General features: G+C 49.4%; 1 protein-coding gene across 1 annotated transcript in view; it reads left to right on the top strand.

Annotated features, from left to right (window-relative positions):
• The window catches only part of PLXNA4 (plexin A4), a 600205-nt gene that overhangs the window by 502740 nt on the left and 81260 nt on the right, over window positions 1-16205 (top strand). Inside the window, exons 16-18 of the mRNA XM_038372558.2 lie at window positions 4297-4390; window positions 10864-11103; window positions 12224-12370. Of these exons, the coding sequence (XP_038228486.1) occupies window positions 4297-4390; window positions 10864-11103; window positions 12224-12370 (481 nt within the window). The remainder of the gene's footprint in view (window positions 1-4296; window positions 4391-10863; window positions 11104-12223; window positions 12371-16205) is intronic.

Raw genomic sequence — 16205 nt, 5'->3', positions numbered from 1 at the left:
ACCTGTGCCAAGCCCAGATTTTCCCCTTAGTTCCACTGATGCAACCCCATTTGCTCCAGCAAGGTTGCACTGAGAAGAGTAGCTGAGAGGAGAATTTGGCCCTGAGTATGGAAGGAAGCAAAGCCTTAGATAAATACTGTCACAAGCCTGCGAGGCTGGCCCAGTGAAGAGAGAAATTGGTCATTAAATGCTCTAGTATATGCTTTAAATGATACCAAATAAGAAATATGAGTCTCCTCTCATCCATCCATCACAGCTCTCAGCTCCCCTGTCAACCTGGAGTGACTGGAGTATCCGGGGATTAGGTCGCGTCTTGTAAATACCCCGGTTCAGCTCCCATCCAGAAGATGTTTTCACAAATCAATTAATGACTTTAATTACGGTGGGGGAATTTACCAATTTCACCAGATTGAATCTTTCCACATTGGGCTTGCGGCTTTAGTGTCTGGATTTTCCATTCTCGGGGGTTCTTAGTCACAGAGCTCAGGTTATCGCTGAAATGAGAAAGAGCTTTACTCTCTTCCTCAGTGAAAGCGAGTTTAGTGCTGGTGAAAGGCGCTGGATTGACAGTGCTGGACACTGAATCCCTCCATTATTCACAGGAAAGTGACAGTGCAGGCAGCTTCCTCCACCCTGCCGATGCCCTGGCCACAAGTGAAAGGGGAGTTTGCTCTCCAGGGCCTGTTTGCTCCTGGGTTTCTCTGCTGAAGCTGCCAACAAGAGGGCTAGTTAGTATGAGTCGAGTTGTGATGTGAAATGGGATTCTCTGTGCTTAATGGAGAGCCAGGAACAGCATCTGCTCTTGGCCCATCTAGACCTGGCAGTTACTGCTGCGGTTGCCAACCAGGGTGTCACCTCTGGAGTTTTGTGATGGTGGCGCACCCGGTCCACTAGGGCCTGGACTGAGTCCCCTTCTTCCATTCATATGCACCCCCAAGCACGCATCCCATTGTTGGTTGCGCCCAGCCAGAGCTGGATTGGAAGTGGTGATGCAGAGCTGAGCTAGAGTGAGTTTGGTGGGGCTGATCCTGGTGTCTTTAGGATATTAGTTCTCCTCACAGAATCATTATACAGTCCAAGCTGATTGGCGGTTATGGGTAGGTGACCCCTGGACTAGCAGAAGGTGTTGCAGATGAAGCTTGAGGTGCGTTGGCTGAGCTGTGTGGAGGCTCTGCACTGGAATAGCAGAGCGGAGAGACCCCCTGTCCCAGTGCCCATTCCCCTGAACTGTCCAGTGCTCCATTGCTATTGAAAGAAATTTAAACCTGTGGACTGATTGCTTTTTCAGCTGCCAGCTGGGTAGCATGGACAGATGGGAGTATGCATCTCTCGCTGACCAGTTAGTCCCTCCGCCCCTTGCTGTTTTAAGTGGCTAGGTAGGAGGGAATCACCAGTGTTCATTCGGTGGAGATGAACAGCAATGGCTTGAGTGTAATGAGTCACCTCTAAACCTGAGGAGTGCTCGTTGAGCCCCCCCAGGTTAGCGCCGCTGATCTGATGAGTTATCCCTCAGCCAGAGCTTGCACATCTATCTGCCAGGGCTCAGCCAATCCACAGGCTTAGGTCTAACCAGGAGTTCCCAAGGCCAGGGATATGGGTTCCCATTGAGAGCAGCCACTCCAGTCTGCTCAACGTCACTGCCTTGCCAGGAGTATCCCCCGCCGCTTGGAGGTTCTTACACACTGCTCCTGCTCCAGCCTGCTCCTGCCCCGGCCTCGTTCCAGCCCTGTTCTTGATTCCGGCTCGACCCTGGCTCTGGTCCCCAGCCTGACTGCTAGGCCTGACCGCTGCTGTTCTAACCACTTGGCCTCACTATCCACTGCTCAGTTTGACCTTGAGTCAGGCACATTGCCAGCAAGTGTGGCAATCTAATACAACGCATACAGCGCACTTCAGTTCTGCCTTCAGTTCCACTTCTGAGCCTCTTCTTGAGGTCAAAGCCTTGGAGAAGAGTGAAGGGGGACAGGACAGAACATCCTGCATTAGCACTGTATCTCAGCATCTCTTTTCCTAGTGTGGAGCTAACCTGTGGAACTCTCTGCTACTGGCAGTTGTTGAGGCAAGTAGCAAAGCAGGGCTGTCAGAAAGGGCTGGATCATTGTATGGCAAGTGGTGACATGTGCAGCTCTTTGATGTAAATCAAGAATGGTTTAATTGACCTCCATGCTTGAGGCCGTAAGTTGATCAACTGCCAAGGTCAGGGAAGAATTTTCCTTCTTGCCTCTAGTATAGTTTTACATTCTTGGCAGGGGAAAGGTCACCTTCTAAGCAGCAGGTATTGGCCACTGCTAGAGGGCAGGGTGCCAGATGAGAGAGTTTTATCATACAATACGCTTCATCACAGCAACTTATGGGTCTTTCTTCAACTTGTCCCTGACTTCTGGGTTAAGAACTCTGAAGGCTGAATGAGTGTCATTACACCAGCCTTGCAAAGTCATCATGAAAATGTATCAGGCCAGGCACAAATTCCGCTCACCTGCCATTTTTCATGGCAATAATAGAAACAAACGGATCTTATTTGACTTACACGTCCAAAAAAAAATTACTCATGCGGGGGGAATAGAATTTTACAAGGCGACATTAAAACAGACTGTCTGGGGTTGATTTGAGTTACGTTTAGCATCAGTTGGCTCTGAAGTGTAAAGAACACATTATCAAGGCTCCTGAACAGTCAGGGGTCCACTTGAGAAAAATCCCATGCCCCAGCATTATCTGACACACAAGCTGTCAGCAGCACCCCTATCTGCCAAAGGCGAGATGTGCCCAGCCAAGCCCAGAGCGAGAGGTGGGATGGGGAGAGTAAGGAGTTGGAGCTGTAGAGACAGGCATCATCTCTCCAGCTAATGCAGTGTCGTGTCCTCAACATCCCATTGTGTCTTCGCTTCCATTTCTCAGCACATACAATAAAGGAAGAGAGAGATTGAGATGGCTATCTAATGTCAGGCAGAGAGCTCTCACCGCAGCGGGCCAGGCTAGGGACTGCTGGAGAAATCTATACAAAGCTACTGGTGTCCCCATTCACTTCTAAAACCAGAGACACTGTTCACCCTCCCATGGCCCAGGGTGACTGTGCTCTGAGCTACTGCCAAGCGGGATGGTCAGGGATTCTGGCTGGGGAAAATCCTGTTGTCCTAAAGCCTGGGGACAAGAAGGGGAAGATGAGGAGGGCTGAATGAAGATGTCAGCAAGACAGAGGGGAAGGGGTGGAAAGAAGGACCAAGCCAGTCAGAGGGGCGGAAGGTGGACCTGGTTGTTATCAGCCACAGAAGTAAAGCCTTGGTAGAAGGTGGTGGGACCAGGGAGAAGTGTGCTTCTGTGCATGCCTGAGGCTGTGGCCTGTTAGTGCTCTGATCAGCTGAGGTTCCTCTTCCAATCAGAGGTTGCTTCTCCAGCCTAAAACACACTAATAGGCCCTTTCCTCAGCTTTCAGGGCTGGTGTAGGGTGAACACCACCTTACACATTTTGCAGATTGCCTCCTCTCTCTAATGGGATGGACCAAAGCCATGGATTCAAACTGAATGCTGCGGCTGGAGCCTCTCTCTTAGGGCATGTCTGCACAGCAGCCGGGAGACGGGTAGACGTACACACGCTAGCTCTGCTCAAGCTAGCACCTCAAAAGAGCAGTGTGGCCATGGTGGCCAGTGGTGGCTGGTCTGGTTACATTCCTAGGGGTTTAGGTGGGTTTATACTGGGGCGACTAGCCCGAGCCACTGCCCGTGTCACAGCAACGTCTCCACTTGTGCGGGTATGTCTCTCCGCACTGGGAATGACACCTGCCAGCCGCTATATAGAGATACCCTTCGATTCTCCCATCAATCTCCAGAGATCACTGTGCCCACGAGGGTACAATAAACTCATTCATGCACTTTGCACTAAATATTTAGTAAGTGAATGTAAAGCAGGTGACAGGTCTGAGAAGGAGAGCACCAGAGAGCACCAGCATGTTCAAAGCAGTTTGAGTCCCCTGTCACAGAAACAACAGAACAAGATGCACCATGGAGAGATGCAGCTAATACCCGTAGTGAGAAAGAACCCAAGCCACAGGAGCTCAACTCGCAGGGGAGTACATGGGACTCACAGCAAATCAGACGGGGGTTTGCAATGTGACATGGCAGCAGAAATGCTTGTGTGAATGCTTGGACCTGATAGATGGGGCATCACATCCCAGACCAGGGGTGTGGAAGCCCCTCTCTGCCTGTCTGTCCAAGGGATTCGCAGATCACCCATCATGGTAACATTCAGTTCTGGGCCTCGATAACAGGTAATTCTGGTTGTTCCTTCTTTCTGTTCTGTAGTGGAAACACCCCCATAGCCGTGTGGGGAACTCACCTGGACCTTATCCAGAACCCTCAGATCCGGGCCAAGCACGGTGGGAAGGAACACGTCAATGTGAGTATTGCCGCTGGGAAGAGGGCTACGGGACAGCTCTGGAGATTGGAGTCTCCTGTTTAACAGGCAGAGCATCAGCCGCCCAAGCAAGCCTGCCTGCCTAGTGGGCCTCAAATCTAACCTGCAGCGGGGAGAGGAGCATTGATTCTTCAAGATCCAGGTGGTCCTCAGGCTCTGCTGAAACAGTTAGTGACAGGGATAGTTTCTGTTATATGGACACTCATTATCTAGGAATTGTCACCGATTCCTACTGCACACAAGGCCCCACACTGCATTCCGATATTAATGATGTGGGTCACCTAGCTGCCATGCCAGGGGGTGGAAGATAAATTAAGCACACTGGGGCAGCAGGGACTGGGAACACCCTGTTGTCACTCTAGCAACACCCTATTCCCCCTCTGGCCAATTCAGGAGCAGCATAGCCAGCCCTCTGCAGCCAAGAGACCCACCAGGACTTAATGGCCTGGTTCTGCTGTCACTTACCCTGGTGTAAATTGGGAGCAGCTCCACCAGCCGGTGGTGTTACACGCGTAAGTGAGAGGAGAATTTGTTCAGTAGCACCTGGGGTTTCAGAAGCCACGAACACAGTACAGCTGAAGTCAGTGGGAGCTGTGAATGCTCAACATCTCTGAAAATGAGGTCATCTGGCCTGATTTTCAGAAGTGCCAGGAACCCACAAACCCCAGGGATCCCATGGAAGCTGGAGGAGCCCAGCATCTTTGAAAATGAGGGCACTAGTGCTTGTGAGGCTATGGATGGTGTGTGTCCGTGCAAAGGTAAAAGTGAGCAAATCATGGGGAGAGGGACCCAGTAGTAGGAAGGAATCGATGCCAAACTCTCTGAGAAAAGCCTGGGCCAGTATCAGCTGGTGTCCCTTGCATCAGAGACCTTCCCTAAAAAGCCATCTCTGTGTACAGCAAGGTAAGGCAGGAGGCACTATGAAGATGGGGAGCAGCTGAAGCTAACCTTAGAGCCAGTTACAATGACCCTTTGTAGTTTGCGCCCTTTTAATTTCGCTCCAGAATCACCCAGGGATGTCTCCAGGGTTTATTTGTTATGGGTTTGTTTGGGTTTTTTATTTGCTTGACGTTCCAATATCCGGACGTGTGGTTTTCTTTGGATGAGACGTGGTTTTAAGAGAAGGAAGCTCATTTCTCCCTCCCTGCCCCCTGGCTCCTTTGATCTCTGCCTCCTCACAGCAACAAGCCCTGATTAAACCCTGCCCCTGTCAGTCTCCTTGCCCTGCCGTGGGGCCTTCTGAGCGTAGGCGAATCTCTTCTCGCTGCCGCGGCTGGCCTATGCGGTGTCGCTCCAGATTTAGCTCGACATGAGCGCTCTGGGAGCTGGCAGAGAGCTTAACCGAGAGTGGCTTGGCCTATCGTACCGACGAGGCGGAAGGGGTGGGGTGGGAAAGGAGTACGCTGGCTCTTGGTTTATTGAAGGCATTATTATTGGAAGGGACCTTGGAGCTTTCAGGGTAACATCTGCACCAGTCCCTTCTGTGAGGCACACAGCCCTTCACAGACTAAAGGGATTGGTGGCATTTTGCAGGGGCTTGTGGGTAATAGAAAAACAATCTGTGCCTTGATAGATGGCGTTTATTGCTCTGCTGGTGTGGAGGCAGAGAAGAGGTGCCAGGGAAGCCGGGGTGTGGGTTTAGCTCCTCATCACCACCAGCCATCAGGGAGAGGATCCCCAGAGCAGGGCTGAGGCAGGCCTCTGTACCTACCTTAGCCTCCCTCTAGGCTGACCAGATAGCAAGTGTCAAAAATCGGAGCAGGAGGTGGGGGGTAATAGGTGCCTATGTGAGAAAAAGACACAAAAATCAGGACTGTCCCTATAAAATCAGGACATCTGTTCACCCTACCTCCCTCGCTCAGAGTCTGGGCTTGATCCCAGCAGAGGCAGAATGCCATCAGCTACTCAACCCTTCTCAGGCTGTGCTCAGCATCCAGCAGGATCAGGACCTTGGCCAGCAGTGCCAGGACCAGGTCATGCCCAGGCTGGAATGGGCACTCCCCGGGTCAGCAGCCTTTCTCTGTAACTCGCTGTGGAGAACACATCAGGGATGGCTCCAGAAGGCTGACGACAGCTGACATTTTGAGGACATGTGTATGGGGCATCTGGTTTCTCAAGCAGCCCCGTGACTGTCACTCTTCATGTCAGCAGAAGGGCAACACAGCTGCTCCCTGCTTCCTCTCTCAGTGAAAATGGGCCTGCCAGAGCCTCAGCCACAGTGTGAACAGGCAGCTGGACTCTGAGGCCTCACTCAGTGCTAGCTGCTTGTTGGCAATGAGCATGCAAGAGCCTGGCTGAATGAGAGGGTGGGTGTGTTTCAGAGGGTCTGGAGCTGGTAGTAAGAACAAATCCTCTGCTCTTCTCTGGGGCTTTTTTTCCAAGGGTTTCACAGAATCATGGAATCGTAGGACTGGAAGGACTTCAAGAGGTCATCTAGTCCAATTCCCTGCACTCAACACAGGACTGTGTAATAACTAGACCATCCCTGACAAATGTTTGTCTTACCTGTTCTTAAAAACCTCCCATGACGGATATTCCACAACCTCCCTAGGCAGTTTATTCCCGTGATTAACTACCCTGACAGGAAGTTTTTCCTAATGTCCAACCTAAACCTCCCTTGCTGCAATTTAAGACCATTGCTTCTTGTCCTATCCTAAGAGGTTAACAAGAACAATTTTTCTCCCTCCTCCTTATAACAACCTTTAATGTACTTGAAAACTGTTATCGTACCCTCTCAGCCTTTTCTTCTCCAGACTAAACAAACCCAGTTTTTTCAATCTTCCCTCATAGGACATGTTTTCTAGACCTTTTTGTTGCTCTCCTCTGGATTTTCTCCATTTTGTCCACATCTTTCCTGAAATGTGGCGCCCAAAACTGGACACAATACTCCAGCTGAGGCCTTATCAGTGCGGAGTAGAGCAGAAGAATTACTTCTCGCGTCTTGCTTCCATACAGCCCAGATGATGTTCACTTTTTTTGCATTAGTATTACACTGTTGACTCATATTTAGCTTGTGGTCCACTATAGCCCCCAGATCCCTTTCTGCAGGACTTCTAGGCAGTCTTCTCGAAGCTCTTGGCCAACATTAATTCATGTTACCCCAGTGAATCAGTGGTAGAGCCAGGAATAGGACTCAGGAGTCCTGATTTCCCATCCCCTGCTTTAACCACTAGACAACACTCCTTCCCTTTTGCCCCACTCCCTCCCTGTAAACCAGCTGTGCCATGCAATGGCTCCTAGCTACAGAGGTAGGGCCGAACCCAGAGAGAGGCTGAGCCCCTGCAGCTCCATTGGCTCAATAAGTATTCCAGGGGCCAATGGCCCCCCAGCATTTGGCCCCTACAGAGGGTATGTGAGGCACATTCTCGGCTGGACCAGAGATATGGACTAGGTTTGGAGACTGATTCCATCTCCCATGACCTCCCACCACTTACAATAACCTCTGGGCGCAATCCTGGGTCATGCTAGGTATTTTTCTATCCTGTTGCATTTACCAAGTGTCATTTGGCAGATAGATTCTCCAGCATTCAGAGCTAGCTGCCTGCAATGCTTCATCTCCTTCAGCAAGCACTCTTCAGCCCCTTGCCAGGGAGCAGGGAGCAACGTGAGGCTGGGCCGCCTAGTGACTAGCTCAATCTGTAAATGCCCTCATCAGCCAACAGGCCATGTTCTAATTCCACGTACTCCGGTGTAAAACCAGCAGATTGCCACTGGAGTTACACCAAGCTTAGATCAGAATCAGGCCCCGTGTAGACTGCACAGCTGTCGTGAGCAGATGACCCTGGAGAGGGATTTAAACTTGCGAACTGCTGGTTGGCTCGGCAGGTGAGAGCTCTTGGTACCCGATCATAGCCTGACCTCCTGTGCACAGGCTGATCTTGGGCCTTTCAGTGATACAGCAGAGCTGTCCCAGTGCAGCTCATCTGGATGGCTGCATCATCTGCATTAAATTGGGTCCAAATCACTTTTCTCATCTGAATTGATCTGGGCAAAATCTTCTCCAGCCCCTGTATTAAAGTAGATGTAGCAGTGAATGCTCTTTGAGCAGGGGCGGATCATAGCAAACAGCAAAAGGGACGTTTGAAAAAAAAAATCATAAAGCCAGGCTTGGGTTCATGATTATTTGAACTAAAGTAACTTTGAGAGGCCTCAGCTGAGATCTGGTCCTCTTTGCTTGGTGCCGCACATATGCTTGGTGAAAGACAGTCCCTGCCCTGGAGAGCTAACAGTCCAAATAGGCAGGACAGACAAAGTAATAAAACACCCATTTTACAGGTGGGGATCTGAAGCACAGAGAAACTTAGGGCTTGTCTACATGGAGATTTCAGAGTAGCAGCCATGTTAGTCTGTATTCGCAAAAAGAACAGGAGGACTTGTGGCACCTTAGAGACTAACAAATTTATTTGAGCATAAGCTTTCGTGAGCTACATCTTTGCATCCGATGAAGTGAGCTGTAACTCACGAAAGCTTATGCTCAAATAAATTTGTTAGTCTCTAAGGTGCCACAAGTACTCCTTTTCTTTCTACATGGAGAGTTATTCCAGAATAACTCTTCCTGATTAACACAAGGTGTGGACACTCTTGTTCTGGAATAAGAGTGTCTATTCTGAATGCCCAGATCTCCTGGTCCCAGTGCAGTGTCTTAAATGCCAGGCTACCCTCTAGAGCCAAAGTTTGGATACCCCAAACTTTGTGGGGGGAAAAGGACAGGTTCAGTCGACCAGCCCTGTCATAAAAATAAAGGGAAGGGTAACCACCTGCATACAGTGTCTTACAGTGCTGTGCTGTAATGTGATACCTATGTTCTCTGATAACTATTCTCAGCCTACAGAAAAATCCTTTAAAAAAAAACCCTAACAGCTCTGTCTCCAGGCAAATAGAAAACCCTCTAGCTGCTCTTAGCTAAAAAAAAAAACCTTTTCAGGTCTGTGAAAAACTTGTGAATTTCCCTGCAGGAGGTTAAGTACCCTGCCTTTAGTTAGAGAAAACTCCAGCTCAGAAAAGAAGAATCCCTTTGTTATGCCTGCTGCTCTGTCCCCCAGGCAGAGAGACAGAATCTACAGCTGCAATCACCTTTTACAAAACCTGTTAAAATCCTGCAGTGCTTCTGGTTCAAATGATCTCAAAATAATCTCAAAATGATCCCACCCTCTGCCACCATGTCAAGGTTCCTTCCCCACTCTGAACTCTAGGGCACGGATGTGGGGACCTGCATAAAAGACCCCCAAAGCTTTTTCTTACCAGCTTAGGTTAAAATAATTCCCCAAGGTACAAACTTTGCCTTGTCCTTGAACCCTATGCTGCCACCACCAAGCGTGTTAAACACAGAACAGGGAAAGAGCCCACTTGGAGACGTCTTCCCCCAAAATATCCCCCCAAGCCCTACACCTCCTTTGTACAGGTGAACACAGACCCAAACCCTTGGATCTTAAGAACAATGAAAAAGCAATCAGGTTCTTAAAAGAAGAATTTTAATTCAAGAAAAGGTAAAAGAATCACCTCTGTAAAATCAGGATGGTAAATGCCTTACAGGGTAATCAGATTCAAAACATAGAGAATCCTTCTAGGCAAAACCTTAAGTTACAAAAAGACACAAAAACAGGAATATCCATTCCATTCAGCACAGCTTATTTTACCAGCCATTAAACAAAAGGAAATCTAACGCATTTCTAGCTAGATTACTGACTAACTTAACAGAGTTTCTGAGACTGCATTCCTGATCTGTTCCTGGCAAAAGCATCACACAGACAGACAGACCCTTTGTTCCCCCCCACCCCAGATTTGAAAGTATCTTGTCTCCTCATTGGTCATTTTGGTCAGGTGCCAGCGAGGTTATCTTAGCTTCTTAACCCTTTACAGGTGAAAGGGTTTTGCCTCTGGCCAGGAGGGATTTTATAGCATTGTATACAGACAGGTGGGTACCCTTCCCTTTATTTTTATGACAAGCCCATTATAGGGACTGTGGCTGCTGACAAAACAGAGATCCTTCTGCATGTGCAGCTTTTGGATAGTTACCAGGGAGAAGGGGATCTGGAGCTCGGGTTGGACCTGCCTGCAGTAAAAGGCAGAGCTTTCCATTATGGGGGAAAAGTGTTGACAATGGCATCCTTTGCGTTCAAAGCCCCCCATGGAAGAGGGGCAAGGTGCCCTTACACTGGCCCCCATAGTGTGCCTCAGCCTTGAGCTGGAGCAACTGGGGACTCATGTGCAGGAGTGACGGGTTCCCCATGCTTCTTCCAGCTGTGGCCCCAGCTGAATGTGCTCTCAAGGTGCTGAATGTAGTAGTGGAGTGACTGTGGTGCCCCAGCTGGTCCCTTATAGCAGCCCAGTAGCTACCTTCCTCTCCCCAGCTGTGGGTGGGATATTGTTTTATTGGAGGGGATTCAGTCTCTTGTAAGTGTCTGTTGCGGGCGGGGTTGCTCTGATAAAGCTCTCCGTTGGCTCATGCCCTGTAGATCTGCGAGGTACAGAATGCCACGGAGATGACCTGCCAGGCTCCAGCGCTGGCCGTGGACCCAAATCACCAGTCCGAGTTAACCGAGCGCCCAGAAGAGTTTGGTTTCATCTTGGATAATGTTCAGTCCCTGCTGATCCTCAACAAAACCAACTTCACCTACTACCCAAATCCAGTCTTTGAGGCTTTCAACCCCTCGGGGATCCTGGAACTGAAGCCGGGAACTCCCATCATCCTAAAGGTGAGGAGATGGGGGTAAGGGAGCAGCATCAGAGAATGATGGTACCCTCCAGGAACACATCCAGCCAATCACAGCTCCTGCCACATCCCACCAGTCCCAAGAGAGCCCCCACCAGCATCTCACCAGTCCCAGCATCACCAGTCCTAACAGAGCGCCTGCCAACATCCCTCCAATCACAACAGAGACTCCACCAGCATCCCACCAATCTCAGCGCTGCGCCTGCCAACATCCCACCAATAGCAGCACAGCGTTCTTAACTTTACCCCAAACCGCAGCAGATATTGTCTTGTGCTGCAGGAGCCTGGTGTGCGGATTAGATTTCTTAGCGGCAGAAACTGCACTGAAAAGGGAAACACCTGAAAAGGGAAAGAGAATGTTTGTGATGTTCCATAACACCCTACCCGCAGGGGACAGAGCTTCGAACAACTAACCTTTTCACTTCTTGACAGTTCACCCTAGTGGATGTCCATGGAGTAGACCCTCAGCTGGTGTAATGCAGCATAGCTCTGTTGATTTTCCTGGAACTACACTGGTTTACGCCAGCTGAGAAGCTGGCCCCATGTCTCTGTTTGTGCTGCAGTACTTGACAATATGGTTATTATGACAGCCAGATGCGGCACGTTTGGAATTTTAAAGCTTGCTCACTCGCCATTTGTGCAAATCCAAGAACAGCCCCTTTGTGGTTTGAGACATTCTGTGAGCCAGACAGCAAGAAAGAGCAATTTATGGCCTACATTTTCCAATATGGACCCCTGTATGTGATGTGTGTGCAAACAGATAATTGTGCACACAAAAGACACACTTGCACATTCAAAACAGGCAACCATTTTGCAGGTGTACGTGTGTTTTGTGGGTCCAGTTAGCTGCTTGTACAGGCACAGAGTAGACACCTATCTTTGCAAATGTAGGCCTGTAATTCCAGAGAGACAAGATGCAGGGGAGCCCTGTACCAATCTGTCCCAATCTTCCAGGGGTGGGTCAGGATTTACTCTCATTGGGGAAGGCCGTAAATGGTGAGCCAAGGAAGGCATGTCTAGTGAGGGCACTCACATCACAGGGACAACCCAATGGCACGTTACACCCTGCTGAGATGTTTGTGGGTTTGCTGCTCTTGGTCCAGGGGAAGAACCTAATCCCGCCGGTGGCTGGAGGGAACGCCAAGTTGAATTACACCGTACTGATAGGAGAGAAGCCATGTGTGGTGACCGTGTCGGACGTGCAGCTGCTCTGCGAGTCCCCGAACCTCATTGGACGGCACAAAGTGATGGTAAGTAAGGCATTAATGGGAAACCCTGAGAGAATGGGAACCACTGAGAATTCCAGGATCCTTTGGAATTTGATCCCATTATAGTAGTCACTAGGAAGTTGGTGATCCCCTCCAGAAGGCAATGCCCCAGTCCTGGGTGGGAGTGTTAACATAAACAAACTTGGAGACCCTTGTAGCTCATGCGGGATCTCCTAAAAGCATAGTGCTCTGACAGCTGGCATCCCCTGTTATAGGGAATCCCTTCAATAGAAGCCCACTTCTCTGCTTTGCCTGGGACCAGCTGTGTGGTGCCAAAGTACTTGTGCAGTGTGGCTACATGTATGCGGCATGACACCTCCATGCCTCCAAACGCTCCTGCCACGGGGAGAGTGCTCTGCTTGGCTTAGCACTGGCTGCAGCTATAGCATGGAAAGGGTTAAAATCTGCCACCTAGGAAAAGAATGAAAGTGCAGGGAATTGACCATATGGTGAATGGATCTTTGGGCTTTGGTGCCTAAAGATTACACTGCCGTCTGCATAATTTAGTGTTATTTTTAGTATTATTCCTATGAAAAATGAAGATCCTGGTGAAATTGTGGCCTGAGAGGTAGCTCCTCCTCCTCCCTCCATTTAGTGGTGCCTCGCTGTTCCACCACTCCTTTATTCTCCTCTTCTCCGTATTTTGAATACTGTCGATACCGAATTACAGGTTTCAGAGTAGCAGCCGTGTTAGTCTGTATTCGCAAAAAGAAAAGGAGTACTTGTGGCATCTTAGAGACTAACAAATTTATTAGAGCATAAGCTTTCGTGAGCTACAGCTCACTTTGAGTCAGCAAAATTATTTGCATTTTACAATTCTATTGGTTGAAAGAAATGAATCTGCAGATGACATTACACCCTGGGCATGCAAACAGACAAGGCTGCTGTCTGCAAATGTGGATGAGCAATGTTTTTGATTGACCCTGATCAATTTATTTCCCCTTGTAGGGTAGAATTTTTTTGATATTATTTCAATGGTGAGAAATCCATAGAGGTTGCTGGTGATATAATACTTGGGTACTTAAGGAGAGAGTGTTTTCTGAGTTAGAGCAGAGAACTGGTGGTTAGGATGTCTTGGTTCCATTTTTGACTCTGCCACAAACTCACTGTGTGACCTTCGTCACTTCACCTCCCTATGCCAGAGTTTCTCCTGCTGTAAAATGGAGATGATAATTTGTGCCCGCCATAGAATGGGGCTCAATTAATTCACAGCTGTAGAGCACATTATGGACATGCTAGTGATATCATTCTCTGCTTTTATTCCAGGGATTTTGAATAGGACGTAATGAGTCCGCCAGCATTTTCATGGATGCAGTTAAAAAGCTCAGTCAGGGACTGGCAAAGCCAAGGCCTGGGAGATAAGCCAAGAGGCAGGAGGATGACAAAGGAACTCAAGGCGTTCAGTGAGACTGAGAGCAGAATCAGACCTTTCCATGACACAGGGATTCTCTGATCACTGTAGCCTTGGTCAGGTAGAGAGAGTCATAGAACAAGGCTCCCCGTGTACAGGATAGGCCCCCCTAGAAATGTGGGAAGATGGTTGTGTTTAAACATGTTTGTGAACATCAGTAACATGACAGTGCACTAAGGGTGAGTTAATGCCATAAATCTGCAAACACAGAGTCATTGCTCTGATAATGGCTGAGCTGCGGATCAAGGACTGACGGTTACCTGCAGTAAAAGCCACTGGTTTAGCAATGGCACGGAAGCTGGAATTAATGGAGGGAACAGCCATTCTGGGGAATGTCTTCTCCAGTCTGATATTGTTGTTCCTCAAGTTAGTGCCTCGCTGTTTCATTGGAACTCCACTGTGAGGATGAGGAGGGAGATGGGAATTAGCAATCAGATCTCCTGGATCCTTCTGCCAGTGATACACTGTGTGATCTTGAGCAAATCACTGAACATCCCCTTTGCGGGGAAGTTGGGGGGTGGTAACACTTACCGAGGTCCACAAGGGCTTGTGAGAATGTATGAACAATTGCAAAGGGGAATAGTGAAGTAGAAAACAACAGTGATAGAGTTTCTTGTGGATGTCAGTGTGTTCCCTCCCTCGATCAGCTCTCAGTGCAAGGATCAGAAAACAGTGACAGAGTTAAATAACAGGAGGAGAGAGAAAACTAAAAGACATGGAACAAGTGTATGGTTTTGAGATGAGCTAGGAAAAGGGGCGAAGGGTCACTGAGGTGAGAGGAGGGAAGAAGCTGCAGAGGAGAGAGATGCATGTATGTGAGAGGAGGGTGGTGGGGAGGTGGAGGTGGGGAATAAGGTTTGCATTGAAACGTCAGCTGCGGCCGTCTCCCAAATCCCAAATTAGTCACTACTGTCTGGAGGTCAGGTCTCCAGGGCTAGGTTTGGGAGGGAGGGAGCATGTCCTGGGATGTATAGAGTCCTGTTGCAATAATAGAATTAGCACAGCGATCACCCTATCGTAAGCTAGATCGTGGGTAGAGGATTTGGCTTAAATCTACTGCCGCTGGTACTGAGTTCCAGTTTGGTCTGAGGCTGGAGGTGAGACCTGATACCACAGAGAGTCTCACTCCCAGAAATCGTGTCCAGGTCGACGTCCTTGGCCCGGCCATGTGCGTATAGAATGGATATGGAGGCGTCTGCTCTGTGCTTGGACCATACATAAAGTGCAGGATTCCAGTTTCCCACTGCTTTCTGTCTCCCCCAGTCCTCGAAATTACAGGCAGGATCTGAGCAGAATGTTTTGCCAGAGGCTCGGATTGTTAGCCTGAGTGCAGTGAAATCAAACAAGAGGTCAAAGAGGGCAAGAGAAGAAGAAACTGACAAGGAAACCAGGTTGCTTGCTGTGAAGCCAGAGCTGAGAGCAAGGATGTTAACTCACAGAATCCTAGGAGCTACTGTCAACCTGTCTGGTCACATCTAGTACGTCCCCCTGGCAGGGCAAGATTGCTCTACCACGTCCATTCTTCGGCCCATGTTAAATAATCCCAGCAACCTCATTTTGGGAGACAAGCCAATGAGCTGATAGGTCTCTCTGGTAGGGAGCATTTTCTCATATTTAGCTTAGACTTCCCGTTTCTTAATCCCATCCCTGCTTCTTGACAGCTCCTGTACACTCCCCAGGACATACACCCTGCTCTCCTTCTCATACAGTGCCCTTGTCTCTAGAGCTGCCTTTCACTATGCATGGCTCACACGTCCACAGGAACCCTCTGGAGGAAATCCAGGCTGCCCTTTGCTGTCTTTAGAGCAGGTGTTTCATTTTTAGCACGTTCTTGATAAGCGGGTTCTACATGCAGAGGCTCGACAGCCCCAGGTCCCAATCCCAAACCCAACATCGTTCACTCAGCCCTTCACCTTCCCATGGTAGACACCCAGGGCCAGACCTTCAGCTTGTGCAAGTCAGGGTGACGGCACAGAGGGGCGGTGTCGATTTACACCCGCTGAAGATCTGGTCTGTTTAGTTCCCGGCTGTTTACCGTGGGTGAGCGCTGCAGACAAGACCATGAAATCCAAGGTCAAGCTTGCTCCATGTGACCATGAAAGAATCCCTGGCACATGCTGCCCCACAGCCCTTTGTGAAAAAAAATCTCTTTCCCCCAGTACTGGTTTTACTGGGTCATCCCTTCTCTTACCCCACTGGGACTGGGTGTAACTCCACAGTGTGTGAGGCCATGTTGCGTTCCCGCAGCATGACCGGCAGTACGCGCGTGTAGGATGAGAGTCTTGCTCCGCTGGGAAGAATTCCTTCTGTCGGCTCTCGCAAAGTAGTGCCTGAAAAACAGGTCCCTGCATGCGAGGAGGAAAGAGCAGGCACAGCTCTCCCCAGACATCTCGGAGCCACATCTGG

The sequence above is a fragment of the Dermochelys coriacea genome, chromosome 1, assembly GCF_009764565.3.
Source record: "Dermochelys coriacea isolate rDerCor1 chromosome 1, rDerCor1.pri.v4, whole genome shotgun sequence".
Taxonomy (NCBI): Eukaryota; Metazoa; Chordata; order Testudines; family Dermochelyidae; genus Dermochelys; species Dermochelys coriacea.
The sequence above is the reverse complement of the archived record's forward strand: the minus strand, read 5'-3'. Positions and strand labels throughout refer to the sequence as shown.